Source organism: Takifugu rubripes, chromosome 5 (genome assembly GCF_901000725.2).
Source record: "Takifugu rubripes chromosome 5, fTakRub1.2, whole genome shotgun sequence".
NCBI lineage: Eukaryota > Metazoa > Chordata > Actinopteri > Tetraodontiformes > Tetraodontidae > Takifugu > Takifugu rubripes.
Window position 1 is genome coordinate 9,132,105 of NC_042289.1, and position 26,600 is coordinate 9,158,704.

The 26,600-nt window shown below is 44.6% G+C and overlaps 2 protein-coding genes and 1 long non-coding RNA gene across 3 annotated transcripts; 1 reads left to right on the forward strand and 2 right to left on the reverse strand.

Annotated features, from left to right (window-relative positions):
• Positions 1-7,178: 7,178 nt before the first annotated feature.
• LOC115250057 (uncharacterized) lies at positions 7,179-8,742 on the reverse strand. Its single transcript, XR_003888634.1, has 2 exons — positions 7,758-8,742; positions 7,179-7,402 (listed from the first exon to the last, which is right to left on the reverse strand). It is a non-coding gene; the product is annotated as an uncharacterized lncRNA (long non-coding RNA).
• A 1,048-nt stretch (positions 8,743-9,790) lies between these two features.
• LOC115249893 (immunoglobulin lambda-1 light chain-like) lies at positions 9,791-11,995 on the forward strand. The gene is made up of 4 exons (XM_029836444.1): positions 9,791-9,830; positions 9,923-10,242; positions 11,009-11,045; positions 11,676-11,995. Exons 1-4 carry the CDS (start codon positions 9,791-9,793, stop codon positions 11,993-11,995), a joined length of 717 nt encoding a protein of 238 aa, XP_029692304.1.
• A 2,759-nt stretch (positions 11,996-14,754) lies between these two features.
• Positions 14,755-16,897, reverse strand: LOC105419194 (immunoglobulin lambda-1 light chain-like). The gene is made up of 4 exons (XM_029836473.1): positions 16,858-16,897; positions 16,446-16,765; positions 15,708-15,744; positions 14,755-15,074 (listed from the first exon to the last, which is right to left on the reverse strand). Exons 1-4 carry the CDS (start codon positions 16,895-16,897, stop codon positions 14,755-14,757), a joined length of 717 nt encoding a protein of 238 aa, XP_029692333.1.
• Between the last annotated feature and the right edge of the window lie 9,703 nt (positions 16,898-26,600).

Here is a 26,600-nt window from a genome sequence, read left to right on the forward strand (position 1 = left end):
ACAGTCTCGAAAAATAAAGAATAACCAAGTTTTAATAAAAGTGACGGTGACTAATAAAATGGTATAATTTGAAAAAGATTGTTTAATTAGACATGAACAATATGTGAAATTTAGTGGAGTGCGAGAGTGAAAAACCCATCCGACAGACATCTTTCAGTTTGCAACCATCAAAACACTTTAGACGGGAAAATTCTCTCACGGTCCCTCTGTCGACGGCGACCACCTATAGTACTCCAATCCAATTTGCAAAAAGGTTATATTAGGGAAGAGTTTGGCAACCACATACGAGATACTCAGGAAAAAAATCAAAAAATGTCCACGATCAGGCTGGTCGTCCCATCGGACCTTATCTTGGACCTTTCCCTGCCTAAGGACCCCTTTCCCTATACCAAAACAAGGAAAAAACCTGAGTTCTCATAGCATCTGCCTACTGATGAATTTCCCTAGTAAATTTATTAACACCAACTTCAAATATATGCATTAAACACATCAACAGTAATTTTCGAATCTGTAGTTCACAGTCCCCTGATGAAGGATCTTCAGTTGTTCCCCATCTTCATTCAGGGTCCTCCAGCATCTTTCACAGTTCATTTTGAATTTCTGACTCCATTCCAACCTAGTTGTCGCCCCAACGTAGCTCCCCAACTACTGTCCTGGAAGCAGAAAACAGAGGTGCCAGTATCTTTGCAAAAAAAACATTGGTTTCATTAAAGAGAATACAATACAAACATATCAAAACATGATTGTCACGATTAAGTAAATTATGTAACCATTTCCCCCCCTTTGTCACCGGAACTACAACGGAGGAAAGGAAAACATAAACACCGTTAAATACAAAAGTAACATAAGGATATGACTCGAAGGTCACACTAGATACTGAATTATTGATTATACTGGATATTTATCAACCATCTCATCAGAAACGTCCTCCTCATCTGAATCAGCCAAAGCTTTGACACTTAAGAGTGGCATCTGGACCTGGTCGGTAGGCATCACTACACCAATCCAACGCAATATCATCGCCTTGGCACAAGTTAATGACAAGGTACAAAAACAAAACATCACACTTAGTGACACTACGACGGCACTGAGAACCTGTACCAACATAGCTCCCATTGGACCAAATTTGTCCTGAAGCCAAGCCGTCGCTGATGTTCCTGCGCTTTCAGAAGGACCAAACGCATCTCTTATCTTCTTCAAAGCGTCAATCACACTTGTTATGTTATCACCATTGTCTGGAATCAGAGTATAGCAAGCATCTCCTGTCAAGTTCAACGACACACACAAACCTCCTTCTCTGGCCAAGATGTAATCTAGCGCCATGTCATGTTTCAGCAACGTAAGTCTGTGACTTCTCTGAGTGTTGGAGAGATGTTCAAAGCCTTTTATGGTTTCATTAGCAAAACCCTGCAGAGTGTAAGTAACATTGCTGAGGTACTGGTGGAACAGATGCCACCGATGGAAATTGATACGAATGGCATGATGTTCGGTTTGATTGGCTTTCCATCACTACTGCTTGCTTTTTCTCTTAGCGTTTGTTGTCCACCAGCTGCAGTTGAGTAAGTTTTCTGAGAGTTTCATGATCTTGGTTTTTCAGCTCTTGCTCTTTTCTACGATATAGTTCAACCTGGTGAGCAATGTGATCAATGTAAACACTCTTAATCATATTCCCAAGACCAACCACCTCTGCTATTTTACTACGCACCGGCAGTGGCAATCCCTTCTGAATTTTAGCTCGAATGATAGACTGCTCCATTTGATTAGCATCGGGATCATTGCCTGTGACATTACGCCACGTTTGTAGAGCTCTTGAAACGTAGGCTCTCGGATTTTCTTGTTCACCCAATGGTTCAATGAGGATATTATCAGGATGTATGTTAGTTGGAAACGCGTCTTTCAGCGCCCCCCAAAACTGACCTCTGTGAGCAGAAAACAGTTCAGCATCATTTACTGCGGTTGCCATGAACCGAGGCATGCCAGCCTTCTGCAAAAGGTCTTCCATGGCAGACACACCAATGAGATTAGCTAGGAGCCTTTTAATGTCTCCAACAGCAGGTTGTGTTCCAATCAAAAGTTCCTCCAGTTTTGAAATCCAGGGGTGTGCCCCTTCCTGAAGGATAGGTAGCTTCTCTAATATATCTGACATATCGGAGTTCTGCCAAGGTTTATACTCAAGACTTTGACCACGAACAACAACAGGGAACATTTTGTTAGCAGAGCCGTCTTTCTTTGAACGCAAGGCGTAGTCAGAAGTGATCAGCCTTGAAAGCCTCCTCTTCTTTAACGACTTACGCCGTTTTTCCATATCTTCCAATTGTCTTTCTAGCATCTTTTGAGCTCCTGGAGTTCCCGTCAAGCTAATGTCTAAACGACACTGTTCGATACCCCTTTCGAGATTTCTCAAAGAACGTTGTCTTTCCTCAGAGGAAGAACAATTGCCGTCTGAGTCTTCATCAGTGTCTGACCCTGAGCTGTCATCGGTCAGATCTTGACCAGACTTGGCTTTCTTTTTAGATTTGTTACCCCTCTTTTCAGCTTTAGCCAACACACGCTTAATGGCGGGATCATAGCCACCTATGGCTTCATCTGTACCGCTCTCATCATCATCCTCCAGAAGCAGTGTGTTGTAAACATCATCTCGTGTTTTTCTTGATTTAGATTTTGGAGTTGTCGGATAAATGTGTATGACTGTTTTTGCCTTTCCCTTTTCAGTTTGGTTGTGATCATCTTTAATGTTGTACTTGCCTTTCTGGCTGAGTACAGGAAGTTGTGGATAGATGTCAGTGTATTCAGTTTCTGTCTCATCCGGTGGAGGGGTTGTTACAGGAGCCGTATGAGAGAAAGGAGTGTTAATCTTTTCCACAAGCGCCGCTGTTTGTTTTGCGGTTCTTTCAATAATTTCTTTAGCTATTCTGTTTTTCTTTTTTGCAGCCAATCTCAACTTCTGTCCCTCCTGTTCAAAAAGTTGCAACATTGCGAGTTCAGTCTGTCTTTTTTCTGCACGAGACTTCCCCCTTTTTCCTTTTTTCTCATTTGCTTTATAGGCGGTAACAAGTGTACAGATTGTTTGAATCACATCGGGGTTGAGGGTACCTTCAACCGGCCAAGGTTGTTCAATATCTGGCCAACGCTTGTTCCATTTCTTTGAGGCCTCTGGTAGGCCTTTAATAAGGGGATTGTTTTTCTGCACCACCTCAATTGGAGTCATGCGTTTAACTGCTTTACTCTCCGCTTTTGACATTTTGCTGTAGCAGTTGTCTTAGGAAAGTACAGTATATAAATTTCAAACCTTAATATGTAAATGCTTTGTTTATTTCACTTTAATGTTTAATTTAAATGCAAAACGAACTGTGAGCCACACCCTGAGATCCAAAGGACCCAAATCAACCAACAGCGAATATGAATAATTTTCAAAATCAATATAAATAAAGTTCTTCAAAGATATTACATAAACATAGAAATCCGCAAAAACAAACTTCTATATTTCTCAACTTTTCTTTGTTCACCACTACTTCAGCATATATGTATATGTGAGTGTGTGTGTGTGTGTGTGTATGTGTATGTATGTGGACCTTGCGGTCCTGCTGGATCACACCCAGTTTCCTTGTCTCAGCACAGAATTTTATGATATTCTTCACTACCAGGACCACCCTTAGGTCCTCCTCAAGCTTCAGATAAAATCTCAATCAATCTATCTGAGGTACAAAAAGATTTTTCCTTTATTTCTTTTCGTTTCAATCAATTACCCAATTTTTTGGCAACAACTATGGTAACATCCCCCAGAAGTCACTTCAAACAAAGAGAGAGAGAGAGAGAGACGAACAGAACACAGAATCGACTCACGCACACACAGGCGCCACACACACATACAATCTGTCCATGCAGATTTATCCTATTTAAGCATGCCCCGGCGCCGCTGCCGTAAACCACAGTTTGTTTCTCGCGACTGTCCGCACTAAATTTACCACCCTGAAAAGTGGGCCCCTGACCGTAAAAGAGTGTCTTCAAACGCACTCGTCAGCCACGTCAGAGAGGACACCCCCGACCCGGAGATAACCCCAGTTTTCCAATCACTCAAGAGAGAGAGACCGGCCTGTGTGCTCCGAAAGGAAACACAGGACTTAGGGCAAATGGTCCTGAACCCGCGGCTTTTTAACACTTTAACATCATTTCCTGGCCGTAACCCGACACATTCCTAGTGTCCACACGCTCAGTTGCCAATCCTGTACATAACACAGTGTACAGACCGAATAAAATAAATTCAGAATCAGCTGTCCTTTTTAGCTGAAGTGAGCCGTGTAATAAACCTCATGGCCTGTCTCTCCTCCAGAGCCACTACTTCAATCTTTCACAAAACACAAAACAAAAGGTCAAATTGAACAATTTAGAAGAAGTATTCCCCAACATCAACACAAAAATGTACATCCACACTAATTATCTTTACGGTGTGTCTAAATTACTCCCCAAAAGCTTAATTGAACCAACTATCACCCCAATATGTGAAAAATGTTCACTTTACTTGCCGGCTTGGAGCGGGAGTTGGTCCGAGGAGGCAGATGGAGAAGACGACAGCCACAACCGATCCTGTTCGTGACGCCAAATTTGTTGTGAATCTTCTCCTGGTGGTTGCCGAGATGTGTTGATGAGGAAGGAAACTTCGCAGACACCGACTTGATTATTAAAGATGTTTATTGGAGAGAACAGTCAGGCATCAATCGAACACTGCAGTTTGTCCGAGGGAGGTCTCGAGGTCCCGATGGTGAAGAACTCCGGGGTGTCTACCTCGATACCTCCTTCTTATACAGTTGAGTAAACACATTCTTTACTGATGACCTCACGCTGTACAATATGGCCAACCCAATGGTATAGCGTTCAGTTATTACCAAAAAAGGTAATACTTGAAGATGCTTCATGATATACATCCTCCTAGTGAGAGGTACCAGGGGCCCACAGGCTCCAGTGTTGTCTTTTAGCAGCTCCTATTACCTAAAGGAAGAAGACACCGGACACACATGTGGAGGATGTCCTGATATTGTGCTTAGGTTGGCAGATAAACACATTACGGCCTTGCAGACGTAAAGCCTGCATAGAACGGGTCAGATACTACAGCTTCCTCAGCTGCCGTAGGAAGAACATCCTTTGCTGGGCCTTCTTGATGAGGGAGCTGATGGTTGGCTCCCACTTAAGGTCCCGGGTGATGGTGGTGCCCAGGAAGCGGAAGGAGTCCGCGATGGTGATGGGGGAGTCCATGAGGGCAAGGGGGGGCAAAGGGGCTGTGACTTTCCTGAAGTCCACAATCATCTCCACTGTCTTCTGAGCGTTCAGCTGCAGGTTGTTGTGCCCGCACCAGGACACCAGTCCAGCCACCTCCCTCCTGTAGGCAGTCTCATCACAGTGAAGGTTTAAAGTCTATAAACACTCAGTTACCAAGAGGATAGAAGAAACTACCAGACTCTGATCGACTCGTGCCAGCTGCTGAAAAAGACTTCCAATCAAGCTGATCAGCTTCAGGTGAGGAAGCAGGCAGCACGAGCCGGTTAATAGGTCAACCCCGCCCCCTGGTGGAAACAAACAGCAATTACAAAATAGACATGAACAGGATCATGACATTCACCTGTGTAACCTCAACCATCTCCGTCCCTCCATCTCTCTCCTGCTGCTTTCTTTCTTTTCCTCATCTTTGTCACCTGTTTAGATGATTGCAGCTTTCTCCTCTTAAGTCACCTCAATAAACTCCTCCAGGTCCAGAACTCTGCTGCTGGCATCATAACCAACCCTCCTCCTCCACCACATCACCTCCACCCTTCAGCAGCTCCACTGCCCCCCCCCCCACATTAATGTCCATCCACCTCCTCCATACCCGAGTGTTTCCCTCTCAACACCCTCCTGTGTCTCTCTTTCTAACTTTCTAACTTGCTTTCTGCTCATTTTGCCGGTCTGTTGCCTGCAGTGCTCCAACACTGCGACCTGTTCCTGCCTGTTTCGCCCAGCCTGCTTCCTGCCTCGCTGTGGTCTCATCTCTGCTGAGAATTGCTGGCACACACGCTGTTCATTTTCAGTCAGAGCTGAAGCTGATCTTGTCGTCTGTGTCTGCATTTGGGGGCTCAGTTCACGTCTGTCAATCTTCCGTAACAATGAATCACTCCTCATCTTCAAATCTAGACTCATTAGACACCTCTTTAATTCAGTCTGGTTGTATTAACTTCACTTTTACTTGTTTCAGTGTTTCTTGCTTTTATTTTAATATTGTATAGTATCAATAACTGAGCTACTGGTCAGATGTACCGTGATGTCAAGAATACTTACAGGCTCTTCTGATCACATGTATGTTTGTAGGTATTGATATGTATTGATTATGACATACAAAAAATCTTTATTTTAGTTACACATGTATTTGCATGAGGGATGTATGGATCTGTTCTTTTATCTTTTTCCTGCTCTTCTCCCACTTCTTACCTTCTTTGTCATCAGCAAGAGGGTCCCCTCATATGAGTCTGGTCCTGCTCAGGGTTTCTTCCTGTTAAACTGGACTTTAGCCCTGCAGCTGTTGCTGTCTCAATGATCAGCCTCTGGATTCCTCTGAAGCTTCTTGATTGTAATTAATGCTTCGTAGATAAAGTTGAATTGAGCCGAGCTGCCTTGGTTTGACCTGGATCAGTCCCTCCAGATCAGACTGGGACAGGACTGGTGTGAATGTGGATCGTGTGTAGAGCAGGTGGACCCGCCTTTGCTCAGCATTTGAGCATTGTCACATTGGCAGCAGTAGCGGATGTGACCTCCTGCTGAGAGGGGCGTGGCTGCTGGTTTCCTCTCATCTCATGAGTCATTAAATCGATGTTATTATTACACCTTTTTGTGCGCCTGATCATTGTGAGGTAAACAATGGACAGCATGGACGACATCAGTGAGTTGATGGTCAGCGTGGCTCCAAAATTTACTAGCTCAGCACAGATTGAACCATATCCAAGCACTAATTTAGCAAAGACACATTTAATTTTGGGGCTAATGTAACCAGCCTCAGCCCTCACCGCAATGGTAATAACTGGGAGATACAGATATGTTCTTCAGTATATAAATTATTTTGTGGGCCAGTGGGTCAAAAGTCTAGATTCGCTACAGGAGAAAGGGGTATCAGCAATGTGCATTAAGTGGAGAGTAAAGGATTCACACAACCAAGGTTAAGTTTGCTTATATTGTATTGCTTAAATGGGAAAAGACTGAAATGCCAATACACACATAAACATTAAACAGCGATAAAGTGAATAAAGAAAGAAAGAAATCCTCAGATGGTTCCCAAATCACAGTCTCTCTAGGGTGGCTCGCCACGACCACTGAATCTCTCCTCTGCAGAACAGGAGAAATCCCAGTAGACGAAATCTTCTTGCAGGCCTTGAACTCAGGACTCATTCAGAAGAACGGAAACACACATATATATCCACATACATCACAACCTTGGCTTTCAATTTTCCTTACAACTATCCTTACCATACATCAAATTATCTGAACACATTTCTCAACATTAATATTAAACAAATTGACTGAATCTTAACTCTTCTGTTACAATTTCCTTTCTTTTAACGCCACTCACTCTCACAAATAAAAACAGAGTGAGGGTAATGTAAATAAAATAGTTTCATATAAACAATTTTCTTTTAAACACAATATACATGAAATGAACGCCTCTTTACTCTATCAACTTACCATATGCACATTTTAATAGATTTAAAATGAAATATATGTCAGCGAAGTTTACTCACCAGCGGCTCACGCATCGAGTACACATACACACTGGCACAACTGCAGGTAACACGGCTCTCACCCGTTTCTCTCGCTTCTTTGGCAGAATACACGGTCCACTAATGAAACCACGGCAAAAAGAAAGTTTCGCTCCCCACACCAAAAACCACAGTAATGAAAATTAGTGAATTATCTTGCCCTCTTAGACAAAAACAATAGTATCTGCAGCAAAAAGTTAGTATGCGGCCATCTTGATGTCGGTCCGGTAGCGCGCGAGAGAGAAAAAAAAAACGCACGTGCCACGACGCATCACCCTGACCCTAATTGGTCAATTATATCACGTGAACTCCTCGTGTCACCTGGATCGTGCAAATCTTTTTTTCTACTTCCACATAGGCACATTCATCACACTTAAATTAAAACAAAATGCCCTTTTTAACTAACTTTAATAAACAAACCTGTGTGGATTGATTTTACCTACTTAACATATTTAAGATTTTTAAATCAAAAACATTGCCTATCCCTTCTCAGTATGATCATTTTAATTGAGCTCCTATTTATTTATTTTTTGCAATAAAATATGAATTTATTTATTCTAACAACTGAGCTATTATTTAAGGTTTAGTAACCTGGGTTACACTAATCTGGGAAGATTGTAACACAGGACCGAGGACTATTTTCCCAAATTTATTGTTCAGTGACTCGGCTACAAAGGGACAGAGTCATTCCTGAAGAATTTCTCTAAAGACTTTTTTGAACTCCATTCTGTTGGCAAATAATGTGTCTGTCTTAAATTACTGCAGAATATCAGATTTGTTCATCCCAACAGCTCAAAGTTTCACAAAGTATAAACAAACAGCCTATTAGGTAACGGTGTGATAGTTTGAGTCAGTGGTGCTCAGTGGGACAAAAATGTGATAAAACGGGTTATTTCAATTCCCCGTTTACCTGATAATCTGTAACTGCTGTGCTGCTCCATGTCAGTCGGTGTCTGACTGAACTTTACTGGCTCCAGCCAACACCAGTACTGATCCAGTTACAGGCCCATCCATCATGTCTCTGAGCACTTTGGATTGTACTGGACACTTCAGTTATGTTGGAGTTCTGGAATATGACAGCACCACAAGATAACGGGTTTCTGCTCGCTTCACGTTTGATTTAGCTGAAATCTTTGTACTTAAATATAAATATTTCTAATATTTCAGCTTCATTGATTTGAACTAATTCACAATGGTTCTTAAAGTGACAAATGTCAATCAAAACCTGCCCTTCAATGATTGACAGATCAAAGATCACAACCTCTGATTGGACTCTCAACAATATCCAGATTGAACCAGTTCTGTCCCAGTCTAATCTGGAGAAACTGATTCAGATCAACATTTATTTCTTAAACAAAAGTTTCAGTCAAGTAGCTTCACGGGATCCCAGAGGCTGATCACTGAGTCAACAGTGGAAGGTCAAAAGGTTCTTTAAAATGGAAGAAATCTTGAGCAGGACCAAGATGATATGGTGGGGATGGGCTCCATTTGATGAGAAAAGGGTAAAGAAGGAAATAATAGAAGAGGAAAAGCAAGGTAGAAAGAAGAGAAGAAAAACATTTGGACATCAATTGGGTTTTATCCCCTTATATTTTTATGATCAAATGATTACATGTGTAAACATGTGACACATCCAGAGACATTTTATCCATGAAGGATGTTGTTCTGTTCAAGTCCACCAGAGAGGAGCACTGCATCACCATAGAAACAGAGAAAGCAGCTCCTTCAGATGTGACCTGACTCAGCTCCTCCATCAGCAGGAAGCACCTGCAGCTCTGATGGTCTTTATTTAACTTCATGTAAATGAAACGTTGGAGCTCCAATCTGCTCTTTTCCACATCACACACAGGAGAAAAGCAGCAGATTGAAGAGAAGCTCCTCCTCCTGTCAGTCCCTCTCAGCTCCAGTGGGCTATTAAATTGCTCCTCCAGCACCTCCTCTCCTCATCCTCCAAAGCCTGAATCTGTCAGCAGTAAAGTCACTTTCCAGGTTGATAGTCAGCACACAGTGGCAACATGCTGGAGAGCCTCTGCACTCTCATCACTGCTCTAACATGTGAGGAGGCTGACTTACTGCAGCTCTGAGCTCATGCTGGATTCATCAGTCTGTGTCTTTCTCTTGACTTCATGTCCTCTTGTTGTTTCCAGGTGTGAGTGCTGTGACGGTGCTGACACAGAAGCCCACTGTTGTGTCTCTGAGCAGAGGAGAGTCAGTCACCATGGACTGTAACCTGGGAACTGGTACTAATAATGCTCAGTGGTATAAACAGGTTCCAGGAGGAGTTCCTCAGTATGTGCTGAGATTTTATCACAGCTGGAGTTCTGCTGAGTATGGTTCTGGTTTCTCATCTCCAAGATTCACTTCTACTCATCAGTCAACATCAGATTATCGTTTGATGATCAATAATCTGGAGGAGGGAGACTCAGCAGTCTATTACTGTCTAACATGGGACGGCTCTGCTAAAGAGAACGTATCACAGTGATTCAGACTGTGACAAAAACCTCCTCACTCAATACTTCTGCTTTTTAGTGTCTGATACATCAGCTCATGTTCAGTCTCACTAAATTACAAATCAACTCATGTTCACACTCAGTTTCTCAGAGAAACTTTCAGATTGTTGGAAACTTTCTGCTGTTTCATCACTGAAAATAACAAGAACCAAAACCAACTCCTTCACTCATCCTTCATCCTCCATCATCACCATTAAAATACACCTTTAAGTCATCAAAACGACTTCATGGGGAATACGATGAAGAGTTTGTTGATTAAAGTTCTAACAGAGAATCTGTTATGATGATGATGATGATAATAATGATGATGTGGTGATGATATGATGATGGTGATGATGATGATGCTATTGATGATGATGATGATAATAATAATAATGATAATGGTGTCGATGATGATGATGATAATAATAATAATGATGATGATGATGATGGTGATTATGATGATGGTGATTATGATGATGGTGATGGTGATGATGATGATGATGATGATGATGATGATGATGATGGTGATGATGATGGTGATGATGATGATGATGGTGATGATGGTGATGGTGATGATGATGGTGATGATGATGATGGTGATGATGATGATGATGGTGATGATGATGGTGATGGTGATGATGGTGGTGTCACCAGTGAAGGCTGTTCTCATGTCTCAGTGTCTCCACTCATCAGTGACTCTCAGCAGGTTTTTGTACAGCTGTGTGTACAAACTGAATCACTGTGGTATTCGGACCAGGAACCAAGCTGATTGTCACCAGTAAGTACTTTTACACTCAGCAGAAACAACAAAGATTTGATGCTTTTGATACAAACTAGAAGCTTTTTCATAGAAATGTGGAGTGTGGAAATGATTTGAAATATTCTTCTGTTAGTCTTTGACTTGCTTTGATACTTTATCTGTCAGCTAAAGGAAACATCTCCAAAGATTACATCATTTCAATCAGTTTCTCACCAAATATTGTTGAGTTTTCTTCATTTTCACCTGTTTTTAATAACTGCAGAACAGATTTTCTACCTAAACGTATTTTAAATTGACTTTGGTTTCTTGGCTCATGTTTGATGGAAGTGAGTGAAAAAGGTTTTGGAAAATTCACCCAAATTAATTGAGCTTAAATTATCATTTTAAATGTATAAATTTATATTTTTGTATCATTTTCTGGTCATAATTTTACTTTGGTCAAATATTGAATTGATGCTGTTTATATTCAAAATGACTCTGAAATGGTGTAAAATATCTGCTTTAGTGAGATTTTCCTCATATTGTTGCTGAAGATTGAAGGTTTTATTTGCTCAGTGTGTTTGTGATGTTTTCAACCAAACTCCTAAATTCATTAGTTCCTGCTGAACTTTGTGTGAGTGTGTGAATTTCTTCTTCATGTATCTTCAGGCTCCAGCCTCCCTCCTCCTGTCCTGACAGTCTTCCCTCCGTCCAGAGCTGAGCTCCAGTCCAACAAAGCCACTCTGGTCTGTCTGTCCAGACTCTCTGCACCTTTTGCAGAGGTGAGCTGGTTGCTTGGTGACACTTCAGTGAGCAGCGGGATCTCCACCAGCACTCCTGTCCAACAAGCAGACCAGACTTTCCAAATCAGCAGCCATCTGTCCATCCTGACGTCAGACTGGGACGCGCAGAAGGTTTACACCTGTAAAGTGTCTGTGGGCTCCCAGACTGCAGAGAAAAGCATCAAGAAGTCCGAGTGTGAAGAATAGTGGAGGAGCAGCAGCACCATTTCACATCTGCTTCTTTAGTCTTTGTGCTGCATCAGCAGCTTCACATGTCAGAGGAGACCAGTCTGCATGCTTGGAATCAATGTTGTCACGCTGAGCTGCTGCTCTTGGAGCAGCTTTGCAGCTGCTCTGTTTTTACAATCTTTCAATAAAAACTCATCAAGTTGAAGAAAAAGAACTCTTTCTGTTTATTTGGACTCTTCCAAATGTTGTTTTCAACAATAATCAATCAAAGTTCAGTGATTTTAGTGTCTTGTCTCAGGACAACAGAAAAATCAGATCTATAATAAAGTGAAACTGAGTTTTCATGCTTCATCTGTGAAGCGTGGCCTCTGGACCGCCTCAGTACTTTCCCAGGATGCACCTGCAGGCCTCCTCACTCATTTATAGCTGCATCTAAATGGAGCTCAAATGTCAGCTGTGTAAAAACAGAGGGAACCGTCTCATAAAATGAACTGAACTTTAAACTGTTTAAATGAAAAAATGCTTTTCCACAATTTCAGTCTTGCAGAATGTGGAACTAAGAAAATGCTGCATCTGGATCTTAATGCCAGACCAACACCCTCACTGGTTCCTGCAGCCTCTCATCAGTCATACTGAGTCTGTGTTTGAGCCTCCACAGATGGATCTGACCTGGTTTTGTGTCACATGGTGGCTGCTGCAGGTCATTTATCAGCCCATGTTGTCTCCTCTCACTTCAGACACAAACAGCTGCCCAATCTTTCAGCAACAGTTCCAAGTTCCTGGCTGACCTACTGGACATTGTCCATGTTGTTCTTTCCAAAAGTGCTTCAGCCCACCTCTGTGGAGCCTCTCCAATTATAGTCAGACGGAACCATGGTTGTTCTATGATGTCACCTGACTGTTCACCTGCATGGCAGCTTCAGATGCAGTGAGGAGGCGCCCGGTCCAGGACAACACACTGACAGAACACATTTGCTCTCTGCTCAGCCTCTCTTACCACCACCTACTTCCAATTCAGAGAAAGCTTCCACAGACAGAAACATGGCTGCACCGTGGGCTCACTGGTGTCTCCTGTTGTGGAACAAACATCTGTATGGAAGATGTGGAAACCAAGACACTGACCTCTTTCTCTGGAACGACTCAGCCACTGGTTTATGGATTGAAGGGTTATAAAATTCAACCCTCAAGATAAAACAGAGTTAAGGCTCTGTGTGTGAATTAACAATGTTTTAGCTTTGACTCCTCATATATTCACCCAAAATAGTCAACATTAATAATCACAGATAGGATCCATGTAGGCCTGCACTGGTGTATTGTCCCTTAGTTTAGACACTGAATGTTCTCCTTATTCAGTCATCATCTGACAGCTCATGCTGAGTTTTGAACGACACTTGTGCATTTTGCACAACAGACTCAAAAACCCCTTTTTGATCTTCAATAAATACTGGGCGACCTTTTGAAAAGAACAATCTTCTGGTACTCTGTGTCCTGTTTTTGGGACACAAGCATGGAGACAGGTGCCTTCTGAGTGGAACGGCCTTTCCTCCTCCTCCTCTTCCTCCCCGACATCGAGGAAAATTCCTCGTGAAGATGTCAGGGACCATGTTTTGTCCTCCCTGGAGTGTGTAGGACACATTGCAGCTGACAGAAGCCTCAAAGTGGTGATGGGTTTGAAGCTCAACAGTAAGGTGTGATGTAAGGGTGAGGGAGTGAGTCTCTGGGTGGAGTTCCCACCATTTTCACCTCCATGTGCTGTGTTGTGTTTGGAGCACTCTAGTTCTGTTGTCAATATTCTCCCATTTGTTTCCAATCCTTGAACCAAACCTGGACAAACGTCCATAATTCCAGTTCCGTATTCAGAGAGGTGCCTGCAGCAGCTGAGAGGAGAGAAGAACACAAGCATGGATTCATTCATCTTCATGCTCACTGAGAACTTCCTGCTAGAGCTTCAACATCAGAGTCAACAGGGTCTCCTTCTACACAAGGGTGACGTGTCTGAGCTCTAACTACACTGGTTACATCACTGAAGCACATTATCGTCATGACAACGCTCCGTTTAGGCATCAGCAGCCACATATACATTTATGCACTGTTGCTCAGTGTAACTGCAGAGAAAAAATCAATCCAACCCAGATTGTTGATCGCTGGATCGATGTGTGTTGATCGTATCATCATCGTGGATCACATCATGAATTATCTGGAACATCGAGTCTTTCACCCTTGATGATCCTGTTGTGACATTTAAACACATAAACATCCTCCACATATTAAACAATATAATCATTCTTCTTCAAATATAATATTTTTTTAATGATAAAACGGTTCCCTCTGTTTTTAGACAGCTGACATTTGAGCTCCATTTAGATGCAGCTATAAATGAGTGAGGAGGCCTGCAGGTGCATCCTGGGAAAGTACTGAGGTGTCCAGAGGCCACGCTTCACAGATGAAGCATGAAAACTCAGTTTCACTTTATTATAGATCTGATTTTTCTGTTGTCCTGAGACAAGACACAAAAATCACTGAACTTTTATTGATTATTGTTGAAAACAACATTTGGAAGAGTCCAAATAAACAGAAAGAGTTCTTTTACTTCAACTTGATGAGTTTTTATTGAAAGATTGTAAAAACAGAGCAGCTGCAAAGCTGCTCCAAGAGCAGCAGCTCAGCGTGACAACATTGATTCCAAGCATGCAGACTGGTCTCCTCTGACATGTGAAGCTGCTGATGCAGCACAAAGACTAAAGAAGCAGATGTGAAATGGTGCTGCTGCTCCTCCACTATTCTTCACACTCGGACTTCTTGATGCTTTTCTCTGCAGTCTGGGAGCCCACAGACACTTTACAGGTGTAAACCTTCTGCGCGTCCCAGTCTGACGTCAGGATGGACAGATGGCTGCTGATTTGGAAAGTCTGGTCTGCTTGTTGGACAGGAGTGCTGGTGGAGATCCCGCTGCTCACTGAAGTGTCACCAAGCAACCAGCTCACCTCTGCAAAAGGTGCAGAGAGTCTGGACAGACAGACCAGAGTGGCTTTGTTGGACTGGAGCTCAGCTCTGGACGGAGGGAAGACTGTCAGGACAGGAGGAGGGAGGCTGGAGCCTGAAAATACATGAAGAAGAAATTTACACACTCACACAAAGTTCAACAGGAACTAATGAATTTAGGAGTTTGGTTGAAAACATCACAAACACACTGAGCAAATAAAACCTTCAATCTTCAGCAACAATATGAGGAAAATCTCACTAAACCAGATATTTTACACCATTTCAGAGTCATTTTGAACATAAACAGCATCAATTAAATATTTGACCAAAGTAAAATTACAACCAGCAAATGATACAAAAATATAAAGTTATATATTTAAAATGAGAATTTAAGCAACTGAATTAATTTGGGTGAATTTTACAAAACCTTTTTCACTCACTTCCATCAAACACGAGCCAAGAAACCAAAGTCAATTTAAAATACGTTTAAGTAGAAAATCTGTTCTGCAGTTATTAAAAACAGGTGAAAATGAAGAAAACTCAACAATATTTGGTGAGAAACTGATTGAAATGATGTAATCTTTGGAGATGTTTCCTTTAGCTGACAGATAAAGTATCAAAGCAGGTCAAAGACTAACAGAAGAATATTTCAAATCATTTCCACACTCCACATTTCTATGAAAAAGCTTCTAGTTTGTATCAAAAGCATCAAATCTTTGTTGTTTCTGCTGAGTGTAAAAGTACTTACTGGTGACAATCAGCTTGGTTCCTGGTCCGAATACCACAGTGATTCAGTTTGTACACACAGCTGTACAAAAACCTGCTGAGAGTCACTGATGAGTGGAGACACTGAGACATGAGAACAGCCTTCACTGGTGACACCATCATCACCATCATCATCATTATCATCATCATCACCATCATCATCATCATCATCACCATCATTATCATCAAAATTATCATCACCATCATCATCATCATTGTTATCATTTATCACCATCATCATCATCATAACCATTTATCATCATTATCATCATCACCATCATCATCATCATCAACATCACATCATCATCATCACATCACCATCACATCATCATCACCATCATCATCATCACCATCATCATCACCACCACTATCATCATCATCATCATCATCATCATCACAACAGATTCTCTGTTAGAACTTTAATCAACAAACTCTTCATCATATTCCCCATAAAGTCGTTTTGATGACTTAAAGGTGTATTTTAATGATGATGATGGAGGATGAAGGATGAGTGAGGGAGTTGCTTTTGGTTCTTGTTATTTTCAGTGATGAAACAGCAGAAAGTTTCCAACAATCTGAAAGTTTCTCTGAGAAACTGAGTGTGAACATGAGTTGATTTGTAATTTAGTGAGACTGAACATGAGCTGATGTATCAGACACTAAAAAGCAGAAGTATTGAGTGAGGAGGTTTTTGTCACAGTCTGAATCACTGTGATACGTTCTCTTTAGCAGAGTCGTCCCATGTTTGACAGTAATAGACTGCTGAGTCTCCCTCCTCCAGATTATTGATCATCAAACGATGATCTGATGTTGACTGATGAGTAGAAGTGAATCTTGGAGATGAGAAACCAGAACCATATGTGACAGAACTCCAGCTGCTATGCCAGCTCAGCACATACTGAGGAACTCCTCCTGGAACCTGTTTATACCAGCTAGCATAGTTGTTAATAGTTCCCAGGTTACAGTCCATGGTGACTGACTCTCCTCTGCTCAGAGACACAACAGTGGGCTTCTGTGTCAGCACCGTCACAGCACTCACACCTGGAAACAACAAGAGGACATGAAGTCAAGAGAAAGACACAGACTGATGAATCCAGCATGAGCTCAGAGCTGCAGTAAGTCAGCCTCCTCACATGTTAGAGCAGTGATGAGAGTGCAGAGGCTCTCCAGCATGTTGCCACTGTGTGCTGACTATCAACCTGGAAAGTGACTTTACTGCTGACAGATTCAGGCTTTGGAGGATGAGGAGAGGAGGTGCTGGAGGAGCAATTTAATAGCCCACTGGAGCTGAGAGGGACTGACAGGAGGAGGAGCTTCTCTTCAATCTGCTGCTTTTCTCCTGTGTGTGATGTGGAAAAGAGCAGATTGGAGCTCCAACGTTTCATTTACATGAAGTTAAATAAAGACCATCAGAGCTGCAGGTGCTTCCTGCTGATGGAGGAGCTGAGTCAGGTCACAGCTGAAGGAGCTGCTTTCTCTGTTTCTATGGTGATGCAGTGCTCCTCTCTGGTGGACTTGAGCAGAACAACATCCTTCATGGACAAAATGTCTCTGTGTCACAGGTTTATTCATGTAATTCATATGTAAAGGTTTGGATTATCCTCATGTAAAGAAATAAAAGTATGGATTTACCACCCTAAAGAATCTTTCCAATCGCTCAGTTTAATGCTCCCTTTAATTATTGCCATCATCAAGTCCTCACTCACCACTTGAATTGTTCCATCCATTTTCCAACTACAGCATTCTGTCACATTCTAAAAAAACCTGGTTCTGATCCCAATAACTACAGTCATCTTTCCCCATTTTTAACAGCATAAATGTCCTAAATTCTTAAAAATTCATTTGTCTCCCAACTCCACACCCATTAATGTTTCCAGTCTGGTCTCCCTCAGCATCACAGCACTGAGATCGCTCTATTTAAAATATCCAAGCATCTCCTCTGTGCAGCTGGCTCCAGCTTCCTCTCCCTCCTGGACCTTCTTCATCTAAGTGGCACTTCTACACCATCTCACAGCCCATCCTCCTCAATAGACTCCTCCATTGGTGTCCCCCACGCCCCCCTAACTGCTTCCATTCATATCTCATAGGCTTCACTCAGTTCTTGCAATTTGACAAAGAATGTTGTAAATTTATCTCCAACTTCAATCACAAATCGGTGACATCACTCATCATCATACTTTCACTACAACTGGTACACGAAGGTGGAACCCAGAATGCAGACAGGAGGCGGGAAATCTTAAAGTGAAACATTTATGAAAGTGCAGGTGAGACCCAAATGTGCGTTGGTGAATCGTGAACAGAGAAACCCAACTCAGAACGGTTGGGTTTCGACACACAGATAATCCAAACAGGAATCAGAATCAGATTTATTGCCATTGTTCATGTAATACACAGTATTACACAAGCTAGGAATTTGTCTTGGTGTGACGCTGCAACATTCAACATAAAGAAGACAACACTAGAATAAGATAAATAAAATAAAATAAGACATATATACAGTATATACATAAATAGTAAGAAATAGTGCAGGTCAATGCAGGAGTAATGTGATGTATTGTTCGTGAGTCCGACTGGCTGCTGTACATGGTGCTTAAGTGATAAGTCACTTGGTGTTCAGCAGCCTGATGGCAGAGGGGAAGAAGCTGTTCGTGTAGCGGGAGGTTTTGGTCCGAATGGACCGTAGTCTCCTGCCTGAGGGGCGGGGGGAAAACAGTCCGTGACCAGGGTGGGAAGGGTCGGCCGTGATCCGACCTGCACACCTCCGGGTCCTGGAGATATACAGGTCCTGGATGGATGGAAGCCTGCAGCCCATCACCTTCTCGGCAGCGCGCACGACGCGCTGCAGCCTTAGTCTGTCCCTGACGGTGGCGCCAGCAAACCACACGGTGATGGAGGAGGTGAGGATGGACTCGATGATGGCCGTATAAAACTGCGCCAACATCCTGGGAGGCAGTTTGAGCTTCCTCAGCTGCCGTAGGAAGAACATCCTTTGCTGGGCCTTCTTGATGAGGGAGCTGATGGTTGGCTCCCACTTAAGGTCCCGGGTGAGGGTGGTGCCCAGGAAGCGGAAGGAGTCCGCGATGGTGATGGGGGAGTCCATGAGGGCAAGGGGGGGCAAAGGGGCTGTGACTTTCCTGAAGTCCACAATCATCTCCACTGTCTTCTGAGCGTTCAGCTGCAGGTTGTTGTGCCCGCACCAGGACACCAGTCCAGCCACCTCCCTCCTGTAGGCAGTCTCATCACAGTGAAGGTTTAAAGTCTATAAACACTACAAACACTCAGTTACCAAGAGGATAGAAGAAACTACCAGACTCTGATGGCTCGTGCCAGCTGCTTAAAAAGAATTCCAATCAAGCTGATCAGCTGCAGGTGTGGAAGCAGGCAACACGAGCCGGGAAACAGGTCAACCCCTCCCCCTGGTGGAAACAAACAGCAATTACAAAACAGACACGAACAGGATCATGACATTCACCTGTGTAACCTCAACCATCTCCGTCCCTCCATCTCTCTCCTGCTGCTTTTTCTTTCTTTTCCTCATCTTTGTCACCTGTTTAGATGATTGCAGCTTTCTCCTCTTAAGTCACCTCAATAAACTCCTCCAGGTCCAGAACTCTGCTGCTGGCATCATAACCAACCCTCCTCCTCCACCACATCACCTCCACCCTTCATCAGCTCTACTGCCCCCCCCACATTAATGTCCATCCACCTCCTCCATACCCGAGTGTTTCCCTCTCACCACCCTCCTGTGTCTCACTTTCTAACTTGCTTTCTGCTCATTTTGCCAGTCTGTTGCCTGCAGTGCTCCAACACTGCGACCTGTTCCTGCCTGTTTCGCCCAGCCTGCTTCCTGCCTCGCTGTGGTCTCATCTCTGCTGAGAATTGCTGGCACACACGCTGTTCATTTTCAGTCAGAGCTGAAGCTGATCTTGTCGTCTGTGTCTGCATTTGGGGGCTCAGTTCACGTCTGTCAATCTTCCGTAACAATGAATCACTCCTCATCTTCAAATCTAGACTCATTAGACACCTCTTTAATTCAGTCTGGTTGTATTAACTTCACTTTTACTTGTTTCAGTGTTTCTTGCTTTTATTTTAATGTCGTATAGTATCAATAACTGCTACTGGTCAGATGTACAGTGGTGTCAAGAATACTTACAGGCTCCTCTGATCACATGTATGTTTGTAGGTATTGATATGTATTGATTATGACATACAAAAAATCTTTATTTTAGTTACACATGTATTTGCATGAGGGTTGTATGGATCTGTTCTTTTATCTTTTTCCTGCTCTTCTACTTCTTACCTTCTTTGTCATCAGCAAGAGGGTCCCCTCATATGGGCCTGGTCCTGCTCAGGGTTTCTTCCTGTTAAACTGGACTTTAGCCCTGCAGCATTTGCTGTCTCAATGATCAGCCTCTGAATTCCTCTGAAGCTTCTTGATTGTAATTAATGCTTCGTTGATAAAGCTGAGTTGACCCGAGCTGCCTTGGTTTGACCTGGATCAGTCCCTCCAGATCAGACTGGGACAGGATTGGTGTGAATGTGGATCGTGTGTAGAGCAGGTGGACCCGCCTTTGCTCAGCATTTGAGCATTGTCACATTGGCAGCAGTAGTCGATGTGACCTCCTGCTGAGAGGGGCGTGGCTGCTGGTTTCCTCTCATCTCATGAGTCATTACATCAATGTTGTCATTACATTGATGTTATTATTACACCATTTTGTGCGCCTGATCATTGTGAGGTAAACAATGGACAGCATGGACGACATCAGTGAGTTGATGGTCAGTGTGGCTCCAAAATTTACTAACTCAGCACAGATTGAACCATATCCAAGCACTAATTTAGCAAAGACACATTTAATTTTGGGTCTAATCTGGAAAGATTGTAACACAGGACCGAGGACTATTTTGCCAAATTTATTGTTCAGTGACTCGGCTACAAAGGGACGGAGTCATTCCTGACGAATTTCTCTAAGACTTTTTTGAACTTGGCAAATAATGTGTCTGTCTTAAATTACTGCAGAATATCAGATTTGTTCATCCCAACAGCTCAAAGTTTCACAAAGTATAAACAAACAGTCTATTAGGTAACGGTGTGATAGTTTGAGTCAGTGGTGCTCAGTGGGACAAAAATGTGATAAAACGGGTTATTTCAATTCCCCGTTTACCTGATAATCTGTAACTGCTGTGCTGCTCCATGTCAGTCGGTGTCTGACTGAACTTTACTGGCTCCAGCCAACACCAGTACTGATCCTGTGACGGGTATGGTATGGACCCAAGACCCGGGAGGCAGGCATGGTCGAGGAGAAGTTGGGCAGTCTCCTTAGCTGATGGAAGCTTGGGTAAGGGGACGAAGTGAGCCATCTTGGAGAAGCGATCCACGATTGTAAGTATGGCCGTCTTCCCCTCAGATGGTGGCAGACCAGTGACAAAGTCTATAGAAATGTGTGACCAGGGACGATGCGGCACAGGAAGTGGCTGTAGAAGACCAGACGGGGCCTGACGAGAAGACGTTCCGGTTGCAGGTAGGGCAGGCATTGACATATTTCCGGGTGTCCTCCTCTAACGAGGGCCACCAGAAGCGTTGCTGGAGGACGTCACAGGTTCTCTGGATCCCTGGATGACAGGAAACCCTAGAGGCATGAGCCCACTGGAGCACTTCTGACCTTAGGGTTGCAGGCACATGCAGGCGATCTGGAGGGCAAGCACTGGGACCAGCCTCCCCCTCTGTAGAGGTTCTCACCCTCTCCTCGATCTCCCACGTCAGGGATGCGACAACACAAGGAGATGGTAGAATGTGTCTGCAGAGGTAGCTTCATCCCCCTCCCTCTGAAACTGGCGTGACAATGCATCTGGTTTGACATTGCGGGAGCCGGGTCTGTAGGAGAGGGAGAAATCAAACCTGGTGAAGAAGAGGGCCCATCGTGGCTGTCGGGAGTTGAGCCTCTTAGCCGTCTGAATGTATTCCAGGTTCTTGTGATCTGTCCAAACTAAGAAGGGCTGCTTAGTCCCTTCAAGCCAGTGTCACCACTCCTCCAGGGCCAGCTTGACAGCCAGAAGCTCCCGATTGCCAATGTCATAATTTCTCTCGGCCGGTGAAAGACGCTGAGAGAAGAAGGCACATGGATGGAGTTTCTGGTCACCTGCTACTCGCTGAGACAGGACTGCACCCACTCCAACATCGGAAGCATCCACCTCAACAACGAACTGTCGTTCAATCTCCGGGACCTGGAGGATGGGTGCTGAGCTGAACCGGTTCTTCAGGGTCTGGAAGGCAGAGTCTGCAGCGTGGGACCAGCGGAAGGGACGCTTGGGGGAGGTCAACATGGTGAGGGGAGCAGCAATGGAGCTGTAGTTCCGGATGAAGCGTCGATAAAAGTTTGCAAAACCCAGGAAACGCTGCAGTTGCTTACGGATCTCCGGAACTGGCTAGGACTTTACCGCCTCCACCTTAGCCGGATCCATCTCCAGGCGTCCCTCGGCCACAATGTAGCCAAGAAAGGCCACCGACTGGGTGTGGAACTCGCACTTCTCAACCTTGACGAACAGCGAATTCTCCAGGAGACGCTGCAACACCGTCCTGAGATGGTGAATGTGATCCTCAAGGCAGGTGGAGAAGATAAGAATGTCGTCCAAGTAGACAAACACATATTTGTTGATCATGTCCTGGAGGACATCATTCACAAAGGCTTGGAAGACAGCGGGGGCATTGGTGAGACCGAATGGCATCACCAAATATTCATAATGGCCAGTGGGGGTGTTGAAGGCCGTCTTCCACTCGTCCCCCTCCCTGATGCGAACGAGGTGGTAGGCATTACGAAGGTCAAGCTTGGTGAAGATCTTGGCCCCTTGAAGTAGCTCATAGGCAGAGGAAATGAGTGGTAGGGGGTACCGGTTCTTGATTGTGATGTCGTTGAGACCCCGGTAATCGATGCAAGGGCACAGGGTCTTGTCCTTCTTGTCCACAAAGAAGAATCCTGCCCCTGCAGGGGATGAAGAAGGGCGTATGATTCCTGCAGCCAGGGAGTCATTAATATAGCTCTCCATGGCCTCCCACTCTGGACCAGACAGAGAGTAGAGGCGCCCCTTAGGAGGTGACGTGCCAGGCTTCAGATCAATTCCGCAGTCGTAAGGGCGGTGGGGGGGGGCAGCGAGGTAGCTCTGGTTTTACTGAACACCTCCCTGAGGTCGTGGTACTCAGCAGGGACTCTGGCCAGGTCCAGTCAGGTGCTGGGGAGCGTAGTCTGGCACGGCATTGATGCATCCCGAAGGCAGACCAGGTGGCAGAAGCCGCTCGAGCTGGGGATAGTGGCTGTGGTCCAGTCGACATGCGGGTTGTGTTTGCGGAGCCATGGAAAGCCCAGGATCAGAGGAATGTTGGATGAGGGCAGGAGAAGAAACTGGATGGTCTCATGATGGTTACCAGAAATCAGCATGTGAACAGGGGCAATCTGGTGGGCAACCGTTCCCAGAAGATGACCATCCATGGCCCTGGCAGGAATCGGTGGGTTGAGGGGAATCCTCTCTAGCCCGAGTTGCATGGCCAACCCCTCGTCCATAATATTGCCATCAGAACCGGAGTCAATGAAGGTGGCCAGGGTGTGAGAGTCATCGGCGAGAAGAAGCTTGGATAGAAAAACGGGGCGTTTAATCTGAGGGGAAGATTTTACTCCCACATGACTTCCCCATTTACTGGTGAGCTCTGCCTTTTAACAGACAGAGAGAGATAAAATGTCCATGTTGCCCGCAGTACATACAGAGGTTCCCCCTCTGGCGACGCTGACGCTCCTCTGGTGTGACCCAGTTGCATCGGTTCTGGGTCAGCAGGAACAGGGGCCGAAGCGGAGGGGAAATTCAGGCAGTGAGCTGCCATGGACGGTGCGGTGTTCTGTCTCCTTTCTGTTCTCCGGGCCCTGACACGGAGATCCAGTCGAGTGCTGAGCTCGATGAGTTCATCCAGTGAGGCAGGTAGAGGGTAAGAAACCAGTTCGTCCTTGATATATTCTGCTAAACCATGCAGAAAGGCATCCCGGAGTGCAGCCAGGTTCCAGTCACTCTGACGAGCCTTGGTCCGGAAGTCGATGGAGTAATCTGCTACGGACTGATTCCCCTGCCGTATGGAGAGGAGCTCCGAAGTGCCATCTGGACCCGTAGCTCCCAGCCCGAAGACCTTGCGCAGCTCCTCCGAGAAGGCCTGGAATGAAGCACAGGCAAGAGAACAGGAAGTCAGGAAGGGACGACAGAGCTTGGGATCCCCATTGTAGCGCTCTGGGGCCCCCAGCCGGGGTTCTGATGTCATCCTCGGCAGCGCTGGAACGGCAGCGGGAGGTGGAGGTGCTGGTGCAGAGACTGTGGCCTCTGGAGAGGAAAGGGTGGAGGTCAGCTGTTGCAGTTGAGCTGTGAGGGCTGTGATGGCCCTGGCTTGGGCCTCCGCAGCTTGTCGGGCATGGGCAGCCGCCTCCTCCAACCGCTGCTCATGAAGCATGAGCACCCCCTCGATTCTTTCAAACCGATCCCGTGGTGACGGTGGTTCTGCTGGGTCCATGATTGGCCAGATTGTACTGTGACGGGTATGGTATGGACCCAAGTGCAGTACAAAACAGGCAAAGAACTGATGATCAGTTAACAGGTTTATTAACTGCAATCTGGCAAACAACAGACAGTTCGAGAGCGGGGCAGTGGACTTGGTCGAGGCAGGCAAAAAGTCAGTAACCGGGAGGCAGGCAGAATCAGGCAAATAATCCAGAGGGAGACTGGCTGAGCTCGTGGTCAAAACAGAAGACAGGGTTACTCTACCGGGGGTCAGGCAGAACAGGCAGGGTCGATTCCGGGAAGACAGGCAGGTAAACGCTGGAAGGTCATGCACAGCAGAGACAATCCGGCACCGAGTGAGTGTGAGGCTGGAGAATATATACTGGTAGGTGAACTGATTGATGAGTGAGGGCAGGTGTGTTATCAGTGACTGAGAGCAGGTGTGTGATCAGAGGGTGTGGTGTGAGCAGGGGAGTGGAAAAGAACTGAGTCCATGGGCTGGAGCAGAGTGTGACAGATCCAGTTACAGGCCCGTCCATCATGTCTCTGAGCACTTTGGACTGTACTGGACACTTCAGGTACGTTGGAGTTCTGGAATATGAGAGCACCACAAGATAGTGGGTTTCTGCTCGCTTCACGTTTTATTTAGCTGAAATCTTTGTACTTAAATATAAATATTTCTAAAGATTCAGCTTGAGTGATTTTAACTTATTCACAATGGTTCTTAAAGTGACAGATGTCAATCAAAACCTGCCCTTCAATGATTGACTGATCAAAGATCACAACCTCTGATTGGACTCTCAACAATATCCAGATTAAACCAGTTCTGTCCCAGTCTAATCTGGAGAAACTGATTCAGATCAACATTTATTTCTTAAACAAAAGTTTCAGTCAAGTAGCTTCACGGGATCCCAGAGGCTGATCACTGAGTCAACAGTGGCAGGTCAAAAGGTTCTTTAAAATGGAAGAAATCTTGAGCAGGACCAAGATGATATGGTGGGAATGGGCTCCATTTGATGAGAAAAGGGTAAAGAAGGAAAGAATAGAGCAGGAAAAGCAAGGTAGAAGAAGAGAAGAAAAACATCTCGACATCAATTGGGTTTTATCCCCTTATATTTTTATGATCAAATGATTACATGTGTAAACATGTGACACATCCAGAGAAATTTTGTCCATGAAGGATGTTGTTCTGTTCAAGTCCACCAGAGAGGAGCACTGCATCACCATAGAAACAGAGAAAGCAGCTCCTTCAGATGTGACCTGACTCAGCTCCTCCATCAGCAGGAAGCACCTGCAGCTCTGATGGTCTTTATTTAACTTCATGTAAATGAAACGTTGGAGCTCCAATCTGCTCTTTTCCACATCACACACAGGAGAAAAGCTGCAGATTGAAGAGAAGCTCCTCCTCCTGTCAGTCCCTCTCAGCTCCAGTGGGCTATTAAATTGCTCCTCCAGCACCTCCTCTCCTCATCCTCCAAAGCCTGAATCTGTCAGCAGTAAAGTCACTTTCCAGGTTGATAGTCAGCACACAGTGGCAACATGCTGGAGAGCCTCTGCACTCTCATCACTGCTCTAACATGTGAGGAGGCTGACTTACTGCAGCTCTGAGCTCATGCTGGATTCATCAGTCTGTGTCTTTCTCTTGACTTCATGTCCTCTTGTTGTTTCCAGGTGTGAGTGCTGTGACGGTGCTGACACAGAAGCCCACTGTTGTGTCTCTGAGCAGAGGAGAGTCAGTCACCATGGACTGTAACCTGGGAACTGTTACTAACAGTGGTGCTCGCTGGTATAAACAGGTTCCAGGAGGAGTTCCTCAGTTTGTACTCAGCTGGTATCACGGCTGGAGTTCTGTCAAATATGGTTCTGGTTTCTCATCTCCAAGATTCACTTCTACTCATCAGTCAACATCAGATTATCGTTTGATGATCAATAATCTGGAGGAGGGAGACTCAGCAGTCTATTACTGTCAAACATGGGACGACTCTGCTAGCGAGGTCGTATCACAGTGATTCAGACTGTGACAAAAACCTCCTCACTCAATACTTCTGCTTTCTGCAGCAAACTGACAAGAAGGAGAGGAACCCGTCTCTCGCTCCTACCTGCTTCTGTCAGAATGTCAAATCAAAATGTCTGAGACACTATATATGGAGATATGTGAATATGTATATTTGGAAACATATGTAGCTACATTGATGGGTGTAGCTGTTTATATATTCCTTTTGTGCTGTAAGCGGTCATCTCAATTTTGTTGCAATGACTTTGTCCCCCTCCTGTACAGCCCCCTCCCAATAATTTAGTTCTATTTTTATATTATACACATTGAATGTGTGTGGTGGTACTATCGTTTTAC

Coding starts and splice junctions, on each gene's coding strand:
- LOC115249893 (XM_029836444.1), top strand. CDS start 9,791: ATGCTGGAGAGCCTCTGCACTCTCATCACTGCTCTAACAT. Junction 9,831..9,922: donor TCTCATCACTGCTCTAACAT/GTGAGGAGGCTG, acceptor TGTTGTTTCCAG/GTGTGAGTGCTGTGACGGTG. Junction 10,243..11,008: donor GGGACGGCTCTGCTAAAGAG/AACGTATCACAG, acceptor AACTGAATCACT/GTGGTATTCGGACCAGGAAC.
- LOC105419194 (XM_029836473.1), bottom strand. CDS start 16,897: ATGCTGGAGAGCCTCTGCACTCTCATCACTGCTCTAACAT. Junction 15,745..16,445: donor GGGACGACTCTGCTAAAGAG/AACGTATCACAG, acceptor AACTGAATCACT/GTGGTATTCGGACCAGGAAC. Junction 15,075..15,707: donor AACCAAGCTGATTGTCACCA/GTAAGTACTTTT, acceptor ATGTATTTTCAG/GCTCCAGCCTCCCTCCTCCT.